Below are 16,746 nucleotides of genomic sequence, written 5' to 3'. Positions count from 1 at the left end.
AAATATTCCAGCCAAGTAAAATCAGTGGGATATTAAAAAAAAAAAAGTTCCAGTTTACAGTTGAATGAAAATTCATGTCTCAAATGATTCTGCTTGGTTTTATTTGTACTAACCTTTGGCCCTGGTATTCCGTTTTGTCCTACTGTTCCAGGCAACCCAGGCTCACCCTCAATAAAAAATAGATACTATTAAATAAAATAGACAAAATCCATACATCATATAGATCAGTAAAGGATATAGCTATCCAGCAGTGCTCTAGAAGTAGGGAGAAAAAAAAGTGACTACTAATGTAAATACAAGTTAGCTCATTTGGTCCAAAATTCTCTGTGCTCAGGACCAAGAGTAAAACATGTTAATTTCCTTGGTTCAGTCTTTTCTTCATTAAGAAAGCTGAAGCAACTTACCAACGGAAATGAGTATCTAGCATGATGTTGGGTACCTTGTAGGCAATAAATAAACATTTGTGGAATGAGTTAAAGATATATGAAAACATAATCTCTCCTGATGGAGAACTTTTAAGTGGTTCATCAGCTCAGAAACATAAAAACGAAATTATTATGAGACTTAATCAGTCTAAAACTGAATGCACACACACATCTTTGAACACCTAGTAAATTAGACACATTTGACACAGAGTGAAAAGTAAAAATGGTTTTGGTTTCTCAATTTCACTGTAAAAAATAATTAGAATAAAACATTTAGAACTGTGGTTCTCATTGTCATATTGAGTAATAAATAGGCATTTGGGAAAAAGATGATGGTTACTAGGTCAGAAAAGTTTTCCCTTTTAGAAAGAAGAGGTTGTAGGGGTGCCTGGATGGCTCAGTTGGTTGAGCGTTTGACTTTGGCTCAGGTCATGATCTTTGCAGTTTGTGAGTTCAAGCCCTGCATCAGGCTCCACGCTGTCAACTGACAGTGCGAAGCCTGCTTGGGATTCTCTTCCTCTCTCCAAATAAATAAATAAACTTAAAAGAAATTTTTTTTAATAAAAAAAAAGAAAAAGAAGAGGTTGTCTACCAGTTTCATGGGCTCTGAACCAGCAACTGCTTTCTAAAGAGGACAAGTCCATAAAGTGCCCAGAAGCAAAGGTAAGATACTCTGGCTCTCAATGCTTCCATGTGGCTCAAAGTAAGATCAACTAGAATCTCATTTTCACTTACAAACATTCCCAAAGCTCTTTACTGTGTGCTCCAACAATGGGATAGCTTTCTTCTTTCCACTGAAGGTAGTAAAGTTGTTACTTGATTTAAAAACAACAACAACAACACTATTTTTAGAGCAGTTTTAGGTTCCCTGCAGACTTAGTTGATTTTTAAGTGAGTTTTCTATGGCACCTGGAGAGCAGAATTTGTGCCATTTTTGTATTTGTGCTCTCAGCTTCACAAACATGTACATTAGTAATAATAGTCCCATTTTAAGTGCCAGGAATTTTACATTTATCAACTTATTCTCACAAATTTCTATGAGGTAAGTACTACCTTATCTCCATGAAACAGATGAAGAAACTAAGGCACAGAGAGGTTAAGTAACTTCTAGAGTTACACGACTGCAGCCAAGATTTGAACTCTCATGATCTAGCTTAAGAGGTTGTGCTCTTAATACGATGCATTCCTGAATGAATGAAAGTATTTAGAAATTGGGAGAGGATGCAAAGGAGTATTTCTATCCTCATGATCATTGGTTTATATTCCTCAGTTATAAATGATCTTACAGAATGTATAGAAACCTGACTTAACTATAACTTCTATAAAAACGAGTTGTGTAAACCTCCCAGATAAACTAATAATAGGAAGCCTATTTATCCTTGTAGAAGAGCAAAAAATATTTTACTAAAGTCATAACTTCCTGGAAGAACTTCTGCTTTGTATATAAAGTTACAGTATAATTGTAACTCTTGCACTTTCCTTGGATAAATGGCAAAAATGTTGACAGAAGAGCAATGACCATTACAGGAAAATCTTGACTGGTTATTTGTAGGTGGCAAAGAGTAAGAACTTGGAAATAAAATACACCCTGAAAGAGGACTATCATTTACTATGTAACAGAAGATGAGTTATCAAGTCTGCTTTCTTCAAACAATTGACAACAGGATACACTAATATCATAACTCATGGTTTAATGCAAATAAGAGAAGCTGCCAGGAAACAATATGACCTTTGTTTAGCCTTTCAAAGAATAACCATGGTAGCCAGAATAATAATAAAGAAAAGTAGTTAAGCCCCTGGAACTGAACAAAACACATGCTGAGATTTTTGAAGCAAGGAAGAGAGACATTGCTTAGGTATCTGCTTAACATCCTCAATATATGAAAACTGAGGGACTAAAACTTGATCTCTTTTTAAAAATTTTATATATTGTTAAAATAATAATGCACTTGGGGCGCCTGGGTGGCGCAGTCGGTTAAGCGTCCGACTTCAGCCACGTCACGATCTCGCGGTCCGTGAGTTCGAGCCCCGCGTCGGGCTCTGGGCTGATGGCTCGGAGCCTGGAGCCTGTTTCCGATTCTGTGTCTCCCTCTCTCTCTGCCCCTCCCCCGTTCATGCTCTGTCTCTCTCTGTCCCAAAAATAAATAAACGTTGAAAAAAAAATAATAATGCACCTATAATTCCATCACCCTATGCACCCAATTCTATCAAAATTGTTTTCATTTTGTCCTGTTTCCTTCCAGTCTTTTTTATTTATGCTTACATATTTTCAAGCATTTGTAAGCTTATTACATGGTTTGATGTTCTTATTTTTTTATTATTTAATACCACATATTTGTTTTCACATAGTATTCATGATTGTCTTATGAACAGTTTATCATCCATCAAAGTCAGGTGCGATCATATGTTTGATCTGTCCCAAATAGTTGAATACTTAGGTTGTTTCTAATTTTCTCTATTAAAGATAAACTAAAACAAACACCTCTATAAATATGTCTGAGCTGTCAGCAAAGAGCTAGATGTGAGGCTCGAGCCCGCAAACCGTGAGATCATGACCGGAGCTGAAGTCAGACACTTAACCGACTGAGCCACCTAGGCACCTGTATCTCTCTATTTCTGAATGCATTTCACAAATACTGAAGGACATTCCAAAGAGAGTAATAACAAAACCCAGAAGCTAACATCTTAACTTCAGGTAGAATGATAAAGTTTTCTCTATTATATTTTAAATTCTAAAGCTATTCCCAATGTATTACTCCCAAATGACAACATGTGTATTTGAGCTAAAAGTTGGGTTCAACTTTTATGAAAGTTTTATAAAACTTTTTTATGAAAGCTGGCTTGCTACTTTTTCTTTCTTTCTTCCTTCCTTCCCTTCTCTCTCTCACTCTCTCTCAAACCAACGGTCTTTATAACCCTAATGTAAGACATCACTCAAGACTCCTACGATTATTTCAGGTGCTGCTAATCAGGGTCAACTCGAAAGAATACTGAAAGAAAGGAATGCAGTTGTCTTACGAGACTGAGTGTTAAAGGGAAGTAGGTCATTTAGTGATAATATTGCTTACCTGATGGCAATTGTTTTCTATTCTGGCAATGGGAATTTACAGTGAGCTGTAGCTTAACATTTTCAGCATAATATAATTTTACATTCACTTGTCAAAACTGATTTTGTTTAAGTACTGCATTTTCAAAAAGAACTCATCCAAACAGAAGAGGAAAATAACTACAAGGAATGTGGACCAGTAATGGGTGGAAAGAATTATTCTGATCAGAACATGGCATTGGTCTTTTTTTTTTTTTTTTCTGGGATTTTTAGCTCTTCCTCAGGCTAATTTTTTTAATTTATTTTTTAACTTTTTTATTTGAGTACAGTCAACACACAACATCATATTAGTTTCAGATGTACCCTTTTTTGTTGACTGTCACAGTGCATAGAGAGATCTCGAAGGCTTGAGGAGTGAGCAGAACAGACATTTAGTCCCCTTCTGCAGGCAGTCATGGTGCGAAGTGGCTGTCCCTTATATAAGGCTTCAGGGTCTCAATGGCTTTGGCGGCAATTGGGTACATAGCACTCGGTAGAGGAGGATTCTTTGAAAGTAGTGAGACACCCAACAGGGACTTTTAGATACAACTGTTTGGGGAAGGGGTGCCTGGGTGGCGCAGTCCATTAAGTGTCCAACTCTTGATCTCAGCTCAGGTCATGATGTCATGGTTCAGGAGTTTGAGCCCCACATCGGGCTCTGCACTGATGGTGCAGAGTACCTTTGGGTTCTGTCTCTCAGTCTCTCTGCCCTCCCCTGCTTGTGCTCTCTCTCTTTCTTTCAAAGTAAATAAATTTAGATATAACCGTTTGGGGAAAAGTCAAGAAAATGGGGTTTCTGCTCTCCACTCCTATTTTTTTTTAATTTTTTAAAAATGTTTTTATTTATTTTTGAGACAGAGCATGAGCAGGGGAGGGGCAGAGAGAGAGGGAGACACAGAATCTGAAGCAGGCTGCAGGCTCTCAGCTGTCAGCACAGAGCCCGACGTGGGGCTCAAACTCACAAACTGCGAGATCATGACCTGAGCTGAAGTCAAACGCTTACCCGACTGAGCCACCCAGGCGCCCCTCTCCACTCCTATTTTTTCTCTCTAGTTTACTCTAGTTTAGTTTTCTACTCTAGTTTCCTAATGACAAATGAGTATGAACACAAACTTGGGCAAAGGTGGATACAAAATGACCTACAGATTTTGAAATTTATAGAAATGTAGCATTTTACAGCACGATACTATAGCATGAAAGTTCTAGCCCCGATCTTTAAATGTTTTTAATGTTCTAGAAAAGTCATGTGTCATTCTGTACACCTGTCACCTCCTTCAGCCTCGGCTCAAATATCTCCCATCACAGGGGTTCCCTGGATACCTCAACACCACGGCACCACCGCTTCCTAGGCTCACTGTCTGACTTTATTCTCTTTGTTGCAGTAATTATCACACCAGGTATACTCGTTAGGTTTCAAATCTGTCTCCCCTACTAGGAATGCCGTGTTTCAGAAAGAAAATACAGGACGTCTACTCAAATTTCAATTTCAGATAAACACCACAGTTTTCAAGTTACGCATATTCCGAACACTGAATGGGACATAGTCATATTAGAAATTAGGGGTTGTTTATCTGAAAGTCAAATTTAACTGGGCATCCTGTATACTATTCGGTGACCCTATTTCCCGCCCCACCCCCTCACCACCCTAAAATATGAACTTGCTCTATTTTGTTCATTCCTCTTTCTACACTGCTTGGAAATGGTACCTTAAACATAATAATTGTTCAGTACATATATGTTGGAGAAAGGAATGAATACAGGAGAAGCAAACACATTAAGCCCACATTAAGATGTGCAGCTTATAGGCCTGGGGAGAGAGTGAGACAGCAAGACTTCTCTTCTAGGAAACTGGAAAAACCTGTAAGCATGGTGGCAAGACGTGGCTCTTTGTCTCAGCTACAGCAAGGCAGGCAATGGTGGGAAAAGAGAAGGGGACCCAGGAAAAAGATGGGAGAGATGTTAACCCAACAGTGACCTCTCCAGTCACGTAGGTTAGTCTGAAACATCAGAACTGAAGAGCAAAGGAACAGCTTGGGGCAAGTGAAGGGTGGGGCGCATTGGGGGAAGGAGTCCTGTGAGGGGCAGGATGCCGTGAATGAGCAGAACTTTCATGGCTTCCAAGGGGCTCATGCTCCTGAGCTCTTCCAGTACTCTGTCAGAGGAAAGGTGCCTAGAGCACCAAAGACTGCCACAGTTCTGCCTGTGGGTACAGAGACTGGCCCTTCTATGTATTTCCATATATTCTTCTCTCTGCTCCTTCGTGCACCCCTGTGCCTCAAATGGAGGGTGAGCAGTAGCTGGTGCAGTGCTGGTTCCATGAATTATCATGTCGTCCAAAGTTCCCACAAGATTCTTTCGGAGCTTGTATGTGTGGTCATTTACCTCAGGTAAACGAGGTACCTCATTTACTTAGAAAATTTTCTTGGGGCGCCTGGGTGGCTCAGTCGGTTAAGCGTCCGACTTCGGCTCAGGTCGTGATCTCGCAGTCCGTGAGTTCAAGCCTCACGTCGGGCTCTGTGCTGACAGCTCAGAGCCTGGAGCCTGTTTCAGATTCTGTGTCTCCCTCTCTCTGACCCTCCCCCGTTCATGCTCTGTCTCCCTCTGTCTCAAAAATAAATAAAGGTTAAAAAATTAAAAAAAAAATTTTTCTTGAAATCATGATACCCACATATTATTATTATTATTATTTGTTGTTGTTGGACTACAGATGTCACCTGGTGATTCCTTATTCCTCAGACGCCTGATTAAACTTGGCTCCAGGCCCGATGTCACAGGTGAAGGAAGTCGTGATATGCTCCCCATGACCCTTCTGCTGGAGTTCATCTCTGTTTTGCCCCAGACCAGTTCAGATGGATTTAGTCAGTTTTCTTCACCAGTTCCCTCCAGAACCCTACTCTCCCCAGGCCTTTTGTGAGTTCAGGATTGAATATCTGGTGTTCCCGGGAAGGTGTCACATCACAGAGCAGGTGGTTTTCCTCATCTGGCTGGCTTCTTCATCTCCCCTTTCCATCTCACCTTCCTCCTTCCTTTCCTCCTTCCTAGACCACCCTGTGCATTCAGCTTCACTCTCTCTAATGTAAAATGATTTAGAAGTTTCTAAAAGGCTTCTGCTTGCACGCCCAATCTCTAATTCTTTTCCTCCTTCTTGCCTAAAGGCAGAGGAAGCTTTGTAACTTGGTCAAAGAACACCCAGAAAACCTGGGTGGGTTTGGTTATATGTCCTGTAGAGGGCTCAGTCTTGTTTATCTAATCAGCAAAATCACTTCCTAAAATTAGAATCTGTCTTGTCCACATTGGTAATACGAATACTAATGAGTAGCAAGTTGACAGGTCTATCAGCTAGCAGCTTAATAAAAACATTCTATTTCAGAAAATTTCCTGAAATGGGTCTTAAAGTGATTAAAGTCATAACTGAACTAAACCTAGTAACCAAACATTCATTATGCTTTTTAAAACCAGTACAGATGTCTATGGGGCACCTGGGTGGCTTAGTCCATTAAGCGTCTGACTCTTGATTTCGGCTCAGGTCATGATCTCAGGGTTCTGGGGATGGAGCCCCACGTCGGGCTCTGTGCTGACAGTGTGGAGCCTGCTTGGGATTCTCTCTCTCCCTCTCTCTCTCTGCCCCTCCTCTGTTTGTGTTCTCTCTCTCTCTCTCCCTCTCTCTCAAAATAAGTAAATAAACTTTCTTTAAAAAATAAATAAATACAAATGTCTAAAACTGTAAAATAAGTAAACACGGCAATTGTATCAATAATATTATGGTATGGACTATTTCAGAAATAAGTCTGCTAGTGAAGACTTTTTAGTTTTTGTACTGCTAATATAGACATAAATGTACAAAATACAATTTGAACAGAGAAATTCGGATGCAAAGAGATAGCTAAGAATTAAGTGCTCACAGAACACAGCTAAGTTGTGTTATTTTGGGTGAAATTTACATAAATGAAAATCATGTGCCTTGAGCACACCCCTAAGATTTGAAGGTCAGGTTTGGGCAGAAGTACACATGGATGACCCCACAGGGCTAATATCCTCCCTTCTTTTCTCAACCCTAGTCCTATTATTCACCAGCAAGGGCCTGGGGGGTTGTGTGTGAATATCACAGCCTGCAAGCTTTGCCCATAGCTCCCTATCGATAGCTGCTCCAAGGTCACACACAGGTTCAGGTGTGCACATGCCAGTTTGTGGTTACTCATGGGAATATGGACCTGGAGAAGAGACCAATACAGGCATTGAGAGTAGAATCAGGACAGTTGGGGCAGGAATTCCTAGGTCGTAGGTGCCTAGGACAGGATTCAGAAGTGGGGAGATTGGGCTTTGAGTAGGCATGCCTCCTTGGCCCTCTGGACTCCTCACACTGTGGGGAGGGTCACACAGGAAGAACAGAACAGGCAAGATGAGAATCACTGCTTGCCTGGGTCTAAAGGAAACACCATCCAGCATTTCATTTTGAAATAACTTATAAAAGGTACCAAAATGAGCAAACCCCAGCCAGAGAGCACGGTGCCACATAGGGTTGTCTTTTCCATATATATAAAATTATTCACCGTGTGTACTTTCACGGGGAAAAAAAGATTAAGAACAAAGTCTTCTGTTTGGGGAAGAAAAAATCAAAATAGAATAAAGGCGGTTGTGTGAAGTGGAAGAGTCTCTTAGCACTGGGATAAATCAGATATAGTATAGCTGTTCCGCTTCCTTGTGTTGACACAAATCTCTTCTAACTTAGACAATTAGTGACAATTCTTGCAACTTCCCATGGAACTGGGACGGCTAGAAAAGAAATGGCAGTGGTAGTAGCCAATCAGCGTCTGGCATTTTCATAGGCAGGGAAGGAGGGAGAGGCCATGACCTCTGTGTGCCCACTTACACAGAAACTCCAAAGTTTTGTGGGATGTTTGGGGGAAAACACTCATTCACGCTCTGCATGTTGGTAGGAAAGAATGAATCCCCAGGCGTGACTAGCAGCCACCCAGCAACCAAGGGGAGAGCAGGTGCTAGGGTGAAGGCCGCAGCCAGGAGGCCGGGGCGAAGACAGGAAAGAATCTGGATTCTCAGTGATAAGGTTTAGTTGCCAGAGCAACGCAAAGCTGAATGCCTCATCAGTGCCAGACTTTCAAGTTCTCTGACCAAGGAACACCTTTATTTTTCAAAAGTAGTTCTGTTAAGTATTCTAGGACTTGCAACATAATGTGCCTTCAATAATATATCCGTTTTTTAAAGTTTTAAAACCCAGCTAATTTCTTCTTTCCTAAAGCATAGTTCTTAATGATCTATGTATAGTTTGAGTGATAAATTCCCTTTTTTTTCTTGGGAAGAGAATGTGTCTAATTATTAATAGAAATGTTAAGTGGTTATGTCCAACTGGAAAAATTCTAAAGTCCTTTGAAGAGTCGTAGAAAGATATAATAGTTCTTACTAACATTTGCTTATACACCCAGGAAACTTCTGAGTCATGGAGTTATTAATGCCCCTAAGACAGAGAGGAACATAGTCTGTCCTTATTTAATATTTTATTTAAAAATATTTAACATATTTTAAAAAGTTACATTTATTACTTTATTTTTTTCTGATTAAATTTTGAGGTAAATATTATAATCTTCATTTGATAAATGAAGACACTAAGGTTCAGAGAAGGTAGGTAACTTGCCCAAGGTCATACAAATACTGAATGACAGAGCTGAGATACTCTGAATTTAAGATCCTCATTCTCAATGGTGGAACCAGAGTCTTGTGCAGTCAGATCAGACCGTCTGGTTTTGATGCTGAACTCCATCACAAACACCTCGGTAACTCTGGACAAAACATTTATCCTTTCTGCGCTCCCATTTCCTCATTAATAAAGAGGAGAAAATGCTAGTTCTCCCTTCATAGAATTGCTATAAGGAATAAGTGAGCTATTCTGCACACAACACCAGGGACAGTGCCTGACAGTAAATGCTGAATACATGTTAGTATTTACTATAAACTGCACGCTTGTGTTGTCTGCATTAGGCGAGAAGGCAGAGAAGGGAATCCTGAAAGAAATTCGATTTCTCATAAATTAATCCCACTGATGCTCTCTCACAGTTGGAAAATGGTTACTATCCATTTCACAATGTGGGCTTGTATCAAATAGATGGAATTGGGTAGATGCTAACCTGTTAGGATTGTCACAATACATTATTTCATTGCAGCCTTATTCTTAATACAAGTTTCCAAAATCCAGAGTATCATTTAGAGGTCAGAGCTTATGACACAAGAACAGGCTTTGTGGCTTACATTGATTTAATATTTTAAAGGTCATAAGCTTGGAGAGAAGGTAGACCATGATGAACACAAAAGCCCCACAGTAGTTGATCATACAGTGTTTTAGAAACCAAATTCTAAGACCAAGGTGGTCTGCAATTTAATTTGTAAGTACTGCACCATAGAGGTAGTTTCTCTCCCCTTGCCAAATGCCGCTCACCTGTTAGGTCTCACTTATAGTCACTTACCTATTCAGAGAAGCATTAGTTGGCCCTATGCACTGGCCGGGCTGCCCTATGCTACTATGCCACATTCATACTGCAATGTAACCGTTTTTTAGTATAACTGTTCATTCAATGTCCCCATCCCCAGTTAGGTTGCAAATTCCATGATGGCAGAGACAGCTTTAATGTCAGTGCTCAGATGGTGCCTGGCACTTAGGAGTAAGGGCTGAACGGATGATTGAAAAAATCAGCAAGTGAATCTGTGGCTACATTTATGGGAAGTTTAAAAAAAAAAAAGCTTTCCCAGATTATGTATGCAAGTGAATCAGATCTAGTAAATCAGCATTTTTGTGATCCTTTCTACAAAACATACTCTTTTCAATTAAAATGGAAAATAAGTGGACTTGATGATATCATAATTCAAACACGTTTGCTTTATTGTTTGTTTTGCAACAGCCTGTGAGCAGCTTGCCTTCTCTTACACCCCTTTTCCTAGGAATCCCATCCCTCACGTTTTGTTCCTCCCCTCTCCCAATATTTTAGTGGAATAACAGAATTTAGTAGAATGATAATTATTATCAAATTCTAAAGTAACATGCCGAAAAGAAGTCAGGGGGAAAGTAGTTTTAAAAAATCTTTACTACACTTGATTTATTCCAAGTCAACATTAAACTACCTCTTATGACTAACTTGTCACTCCTCTTTAAAGGAACTCAAAGTTAATTACATAAAGAAGAGAAACACTGTTTGTTCCACTTAACAAGTAAAATTGAATGAAAAGTCTCTTTAAGAGTAAGCTTATATATAAAAATGCCTGAGAATGTATGAACCACATTCAGGGATGAAGTGATTTGACTACTTGGGATGTCCTGTAATAGGAAAATGATGATATTTCTTTAAGAAGAAAGGATGCATCCTATTGTTATAATTACTAGAGACAAAAGTCATGCGTTCTTAGAATTCTAAGGTACATAATTGCTAACTGTAGGAAATAGAAAAATTAATAAAAATAATTTGTCTCAACTTTAACCTGCAACATGATTGAATTGCTGTAAGATACTTTCCCTGAATTATTCATTAATCTGGAATCAGAAATCACTTATTTCATTTACTCTGAATATCTTTTCTTAAAGTCTAAATTGGAAAGTCACAACTGTACTGGATAATGGATAACTGAGTAAATTCTGTGATAGAAAAATCTTAAGCTAACCAACCAGAAAACAAACAGAACATAATATATTCAAATTCTTCAGGAATTTAATTCAGACTATTTAATGTTAGATCCAAGGCAGCCAAAGAAAAGAGTGTATTTAGTTGTTAAAGTAAGTGAATCAAGAATAAAAAATACTGAGTTCATTGAATAGCCCACTTAATAGACTTGAATAAATGACTTGACCTTTGGAAGTCTGAGAGCTTCAATTTATCTGCTCTCTAAATATACTTACAATAAAAATGCCATTAGAAGTATGCTGTGAGGATTAATGTCAGTGAAGAACTGTGAGACCCATGGATAAGAGATGAAAAGGAACTCTAAATACCATAACTATAAACTAATTAAAATTTAATGTTCCTTAAAAATCACATAGCTATCTGAGATAGATTCATAGATGATACGCTAACATAATTTTTTATTTATATTATGTTTTGAAGTTTCAAAAATAGTAAATTCTAGAAAATACTTGAAAAATACGTGAACAAGATCTTCTGATGTTTGTCTTTTGTTTTGGAAACAATCTCTAGGAATCTGGGGCCTGAGAAAAATTCTAGCTTGCTTAAACAAAACCATTGGTTTTTAATCCTGAAAATCTTTATCATTATTTTCATAGTAACAAACAGACAAGGGTGTTAACTGCACCAATTAGACTTTTAAAGTACTCTGTCTTTGTCCCTAGATCTCCTCTTTGATGGCATTTGCACAGTGCTGGGCACTGATTGTTATGCAAGTAAACTGTCATTATGATGATTTGTTTTTATGAGTGCCAATTAATGTGAAAATATGGAAAGGGTAAAAAATATAGGGTTATAATAACACCTAATAAAAGCTGAGATTTAAAAAGTTCTGATACACACACACATATATATACAAAAATTATAGACAGCAATTTATTTTGTCAAAGGATTTTTCAGTTTAAAAGACAGTTCTACCACCAAATTATTTTTAAAATCTCCCACTCCTCCAGTATATCTGAGGAGTAGGGTTTAATTTGGAAATGTTCAGATATACATGTCTTCATATAGGCATGTGGGTGTGTGTATGTATGAGAGAGAGAGAGACAGAGACAGAGAGACAGGGATAATGAATATTGGACCACAAACAAAATGTTAGTTATACCTTTAAACCAACAAGATCTATTCTTGAGAATTACAAAATTTTTGTGTCCAATACGATTAGCTGAGAAGAAGAGGATAACATTTCATGTTTTTAGGTGAGACTTAGTATTAACTGTGCCCCAACTACTTTGGCTGCTGGCAACAAATCTAAATTATGGAAACAACAGCTTGCAGAATTGGGAACAGAGAATGCTAGAAGCTGGTTGAATTGGAAATGAGACACGGGTGACTTTGTCTCTTAGAGACTTAGAAACAAATTAGTACAGCTCTCATTTTACCAATGAAACTGCCTGGAGCCCCCAGGAAAAGGGTCTTTCAAAGGCTGCATGTGAGGTGAACGCACAGGGCATCCTGCTGCCAGGACAGCGCTCCTGGGCAGGTGAGTGGAGAGAGAGCCGGGGGACAGAGAAAGATTTTACCTTCCTGGGTCTGTTTGCATATTCATATTCTTCCTATCATGATTCAGCTGGCTTCTGCTCCCTGCTGGAGGATAAACCTAGGACTCATTTGCTGAAATTCTTATAGCACAATCCTACTCCTCCTACTGCTACTGCTACTATAGATATTTGATAACATGCACTGGGCATCTATAACATCACGTTCACTTTAGGGACATTATCTGGTTAAAACTGCAAGGTCTGTGTTTACATTTTACACCCAAGCCTTAGAAACATTATGTAACTTGTCCAAATGAGGATGAGGATCTGAAGCATTCTCTCTCTGACTACAGAGTCCACACTTTTTCCTACCACACATTTCACAGAAGGATACTTGGGAGCCCTTTGTGGATTGTGATGCCAGAAAGAGCTAGATTAGGGTTTAATGTCATGTTCCTGCTTATGTAAGTCCTTTCTCCTAATACAATCTGAATAACTGGAAGACATTACAAAAATAGGAAATATTTAGATTAGCAGTTACAGTGCCAATATTTGAAGGAAAATAGTGTAAAAAAAAAAAACTCACTACCAAGTTTATTGGCCAAAGCCAATCACCAGTTTTGTCAATCTGAATGGATGGAAAACAAACAAAATATATTCTTAAAACAGTTTACTTTTCTTTCTTTTTTATAAGGAAAAAATCTTTCTATCTTATAGTTGTTATTTGTTGTATTTCTGATGGCTTAGAAATCAGATCTTCATTAATCATCTGAAAACTATTTTCTGAGCAACAAAAGTACTTCTTTGGAAAGGTGAAATTGTGATGTAGGAAAAAATATTTTCTTAAGACAGTTTGAGAATATTTAGGTGCTTTAAAAAATTATATCATTGTAAGCTCTTTTCTTAGAAAAACAAATTATAGAGATCCAAAACACATTTCATATGCTTAAGTACAGAATTATTACTCTATTTCCAGCTTTTTTTTTTACTGTCTCAATGATCTGCTATTTCAGTGAAAGGGGCTCATAGTTTTTGCACTTTATTTTCCTAATGATGATATAGCAAATATTAGATAATGACTAGCATTAACAGAAATTTCATTTGCAAAGTTTTAGGTTAAATCCCATGGAGTAAGAAAAAACAATCCTAGGCTACATTTTGCTAATACCTTAATAAAAGTGTGAAATTATTTAACTTCCCTAGGCCTTACAGAAAACACTTTAAAATGCCACAAAGATGTATAACAAGACATAAAACTGCAAATATTAACTGTCTATTTCCTTGAAATATAATTTAAACTTGGTGACTGGGACAAGAAAATGTCACATTCCTTTCTCTTGCTAAGGAAATTGCATATTTCCTCTGCAAAAATAAAGAATACGTGGTCTTCATAAACATATATGTGACAGTTTTAAAGTTGTTTTGTTTCAGGTTAAAGGTTTCTATAAATTTTCATGATTGCCTCAAAGTTGGAAAAAAAAGAAAAGCAGAGAAGAGAAAGCAAAACATTAGGTGTACAAGCTTTGTTTTTTACAATTTAAAATACATTCCTGTTATATCTATATTTTGTCCTCTGTAAATATTATCTTGACTTAAGTAATTTTAAAATCCATCTGAGAGTGAATATACTTTCAAATTTTTATGTTTCCTTCCATGATCTGCAATGTTCTAAATAGAAAGTTAATCTTTGCTCGTCACCAGGATTTGTGAAGCAAACAGACATACATTTTATTAAGTGGAAAATAGAGCAGTGACCTGGGCAGTTCAGTGCTGATAGCTGCACAGTGCTTGGCTGTGGACTAAAGGATACCATAAGCTTTGGTTGAGGACATTAATTTCACTAGGAATTGAGTAATTCTGGAAGCAGCAAGCCTCTTTTAAGACACAGGTCAGTCAAATTTCCAGGATTTCGTTAAAATAAAATGAAGGAAAAGTTTAATTATAAAATCAAACACTGTCATAAGGGTTTCATGTCTACTTACCATTTAATCCTCATATTGACCCTAACAGGTAGAAACTGTTATTGTCTCCCTTTTATAGATGAGGAAACTGAGGCCAAAGAATTCAAGGACTTGGCCAAAATTCATGTGGCCTCTACGTGGCAGACTCATGCCTTTTGCTAGCCACTCAATAGGTTTTAAATAGTGATTGTTAACGTCTTATTAGAGAAGATGGACAAAATGGGAAAGGTCACTAATAGGACTATTCTGTCTGTAAGCATTGGGCTCACTATGTTTTCAGAATTTAATCCAGAGTGCATGGATTTAAAATTCTCTGTTGAACACAGCTTATGGGTCATAAGATTTCACAGGGCCAGTCCAAAAACTCTGAGGGAGGCAAGAAAGTCCCTAGTTCAGCTCCCTGGCTCCTGGTAGACTGGCTTTGTTAGCCGCCATTATGGCTTTCCTGGTCTCTGTAGAGATTTTAGATTGAAAAGCCAGTCAGAACTGTTGGGGAGCAAGACCCACCTGTGGGATGATGCTAGATGCCCTCTGTCCAACCGGTAAGTATGTTGCAGGAATAGATACACACACACACACACACACACACACACACACGTCTATGTAGAGTTGCAGGGTTTTCTTATTTTATTTTCCCCTCATTATTAACAGAACAATAAAAGTGTACTACCAGAGCTTGGCAAATCTATTGAAATCCTAATTTTTCTTAACAGTAAAAAGAGGTTGCTCCGAGATTCAGAATATTCCAATAGGCTCCTCTGTAAGAATAACTTTTGTTAATGAAGGAAATAATACATGTTACTTTTGTCATGACAAGAATAACCTGGGCATATTTTATCACAATTAATGTTAAACAAAAAGTTTTTCCTATTCCATGTATATTTATAAGAGAGACATAGTTGTATCTCCTACAAAACTTATCAAAGTAAAATGGAAAATTTTCTAAGAGTTTCTATTTACTGTATTCATTAGAAATTAAATTAGTTTGATCTTTTGCACCATAACGTCCCCATATTTCGAAAGCATATGTCATGTTTTTATAAGTATGTAAACTTTTTACTAACATTACAGACTAGAATAATTCTGTGATTTGAATCCCCCTAAAATCATCAAAAATATTCTATAGAACTTACCTTTTGACCATTCACCCCTGGAATTCCAGGCATTCCAACAGAACCCTAAGAAGAGACATGATTGAATTAAGTAGATGTAATCACAAAATATTTCAAGTCTAAATTTATATTCTATTAGTTATGTCAGCCATAACTTTACCTTGCTAAAACATGTGTGGGAGGCTAAGTTTTTCAGATCTTATCCACTGTATTCAAATATATAATGTAAGCAGACTATCAAGCATTCCCAGAAAGTATGCAGTTAAATTTAACCATGTTTCCAAATATCCACTTAACCCTAATATGATTTTAAAGAAATTCACATCACAAATTGAGATCTACAGTGATCAGAAGGACATCTGGCTCTACACTTGGGTGCTTTTAAGAAACAGATTGGTTTAGTTCCATCTGGAAAAACCTAGCAGTAACAGTAACTCTTGAATTTCATGAGTTTAAATACCATAACACAAAAGGTAATTAAAATAATAATCACTTGTTCCATAACTAGTCAAAAAGGAGATCCATACTGTAAACTCAAGTTTGTTGTATTTGAAGCATTTTCTCCCGGACTTTCAGGGAGTACATTTAAGCCATGTGAGTGTGAATATGTCGCCTAAATACTAGAAAAGGTGTTACAAATGTTAAACAGGGAGTAGGAATAACACAACAGTACATCAAATATTGTTAAGTGTGTGTATGTGCATGCCCACTGGGACATGGACGCACATGTGTATGGGTGATTATGAATGGTTGGACACAGGTGGGATAAACTGAGGATAAGAAACCTAATGTCACCTGAAAAAATCTATGACATTTACCTGGATATAGAAACATTAACAAATGTTTTTATTTTTATTTTTTACTTTATTTTTAAAGTTTATTTATTTTGAGAGAGAGTGCATGCACAGGGAGGGGCAGACAGAGAGAGAGAGAATCTCAAGCAGGTTCTGCACTGTCAGCTCAAAGCCCGATGTGGGGCTCAATCCCACGAACCATGAGATCG

General features: G+C 37.8%; 1 protein-coding gene across 15 annotated transcripts in view; it reads right to left on the bottom strand.

The window, feature by feature from the left end:
* COL25A1 (collagen type XXV alpha 1 chain) overlaps window positions 1–16,746 on the bottom strand; it is a 469,374-nt gene that overhangs the window by 84,617 nt on the left and 368,011 nt on the right. For all 15 annotated transcript variants that reach the window (XM_043570811.1, XM_043570764.1, XM_043570744.1 and 12 more), the window contains 2 exons: window positions 15,765–15,809; window positions 114–167 (listed from right to left, as the gene is read on the bottom strand). In XM_043570811.1, the coding sequence (XP_043426746.1) occupies window positions 114–167; window positions 15,765–15,809 (99 nt within the window). The remainder of the gene's footprint in view (window positions 1–113; window positions 168–15,764; window positions 15,810–16,746) is intronic.

This window comes from Prionailurus bengalensis, chromosome B1 (genome assembly GCF_016509475.1).
Source record: "Prionailurus bengalensis isolate Pbe53 chromosome B1, Fcat_Pben_1.1_paternal_pri, whole genome shotgun sequence".
In the NCBI taxonomy this organism is placed as follows: Eukaryota; Metazoa; Chordata; class Mammalia; order Carnivora; family Felidae; genus Prionailurus; species Prionailurus bengalensis.
This window is presented reverse-complemented; position numbering and strand designations above follow the sequence as displayed.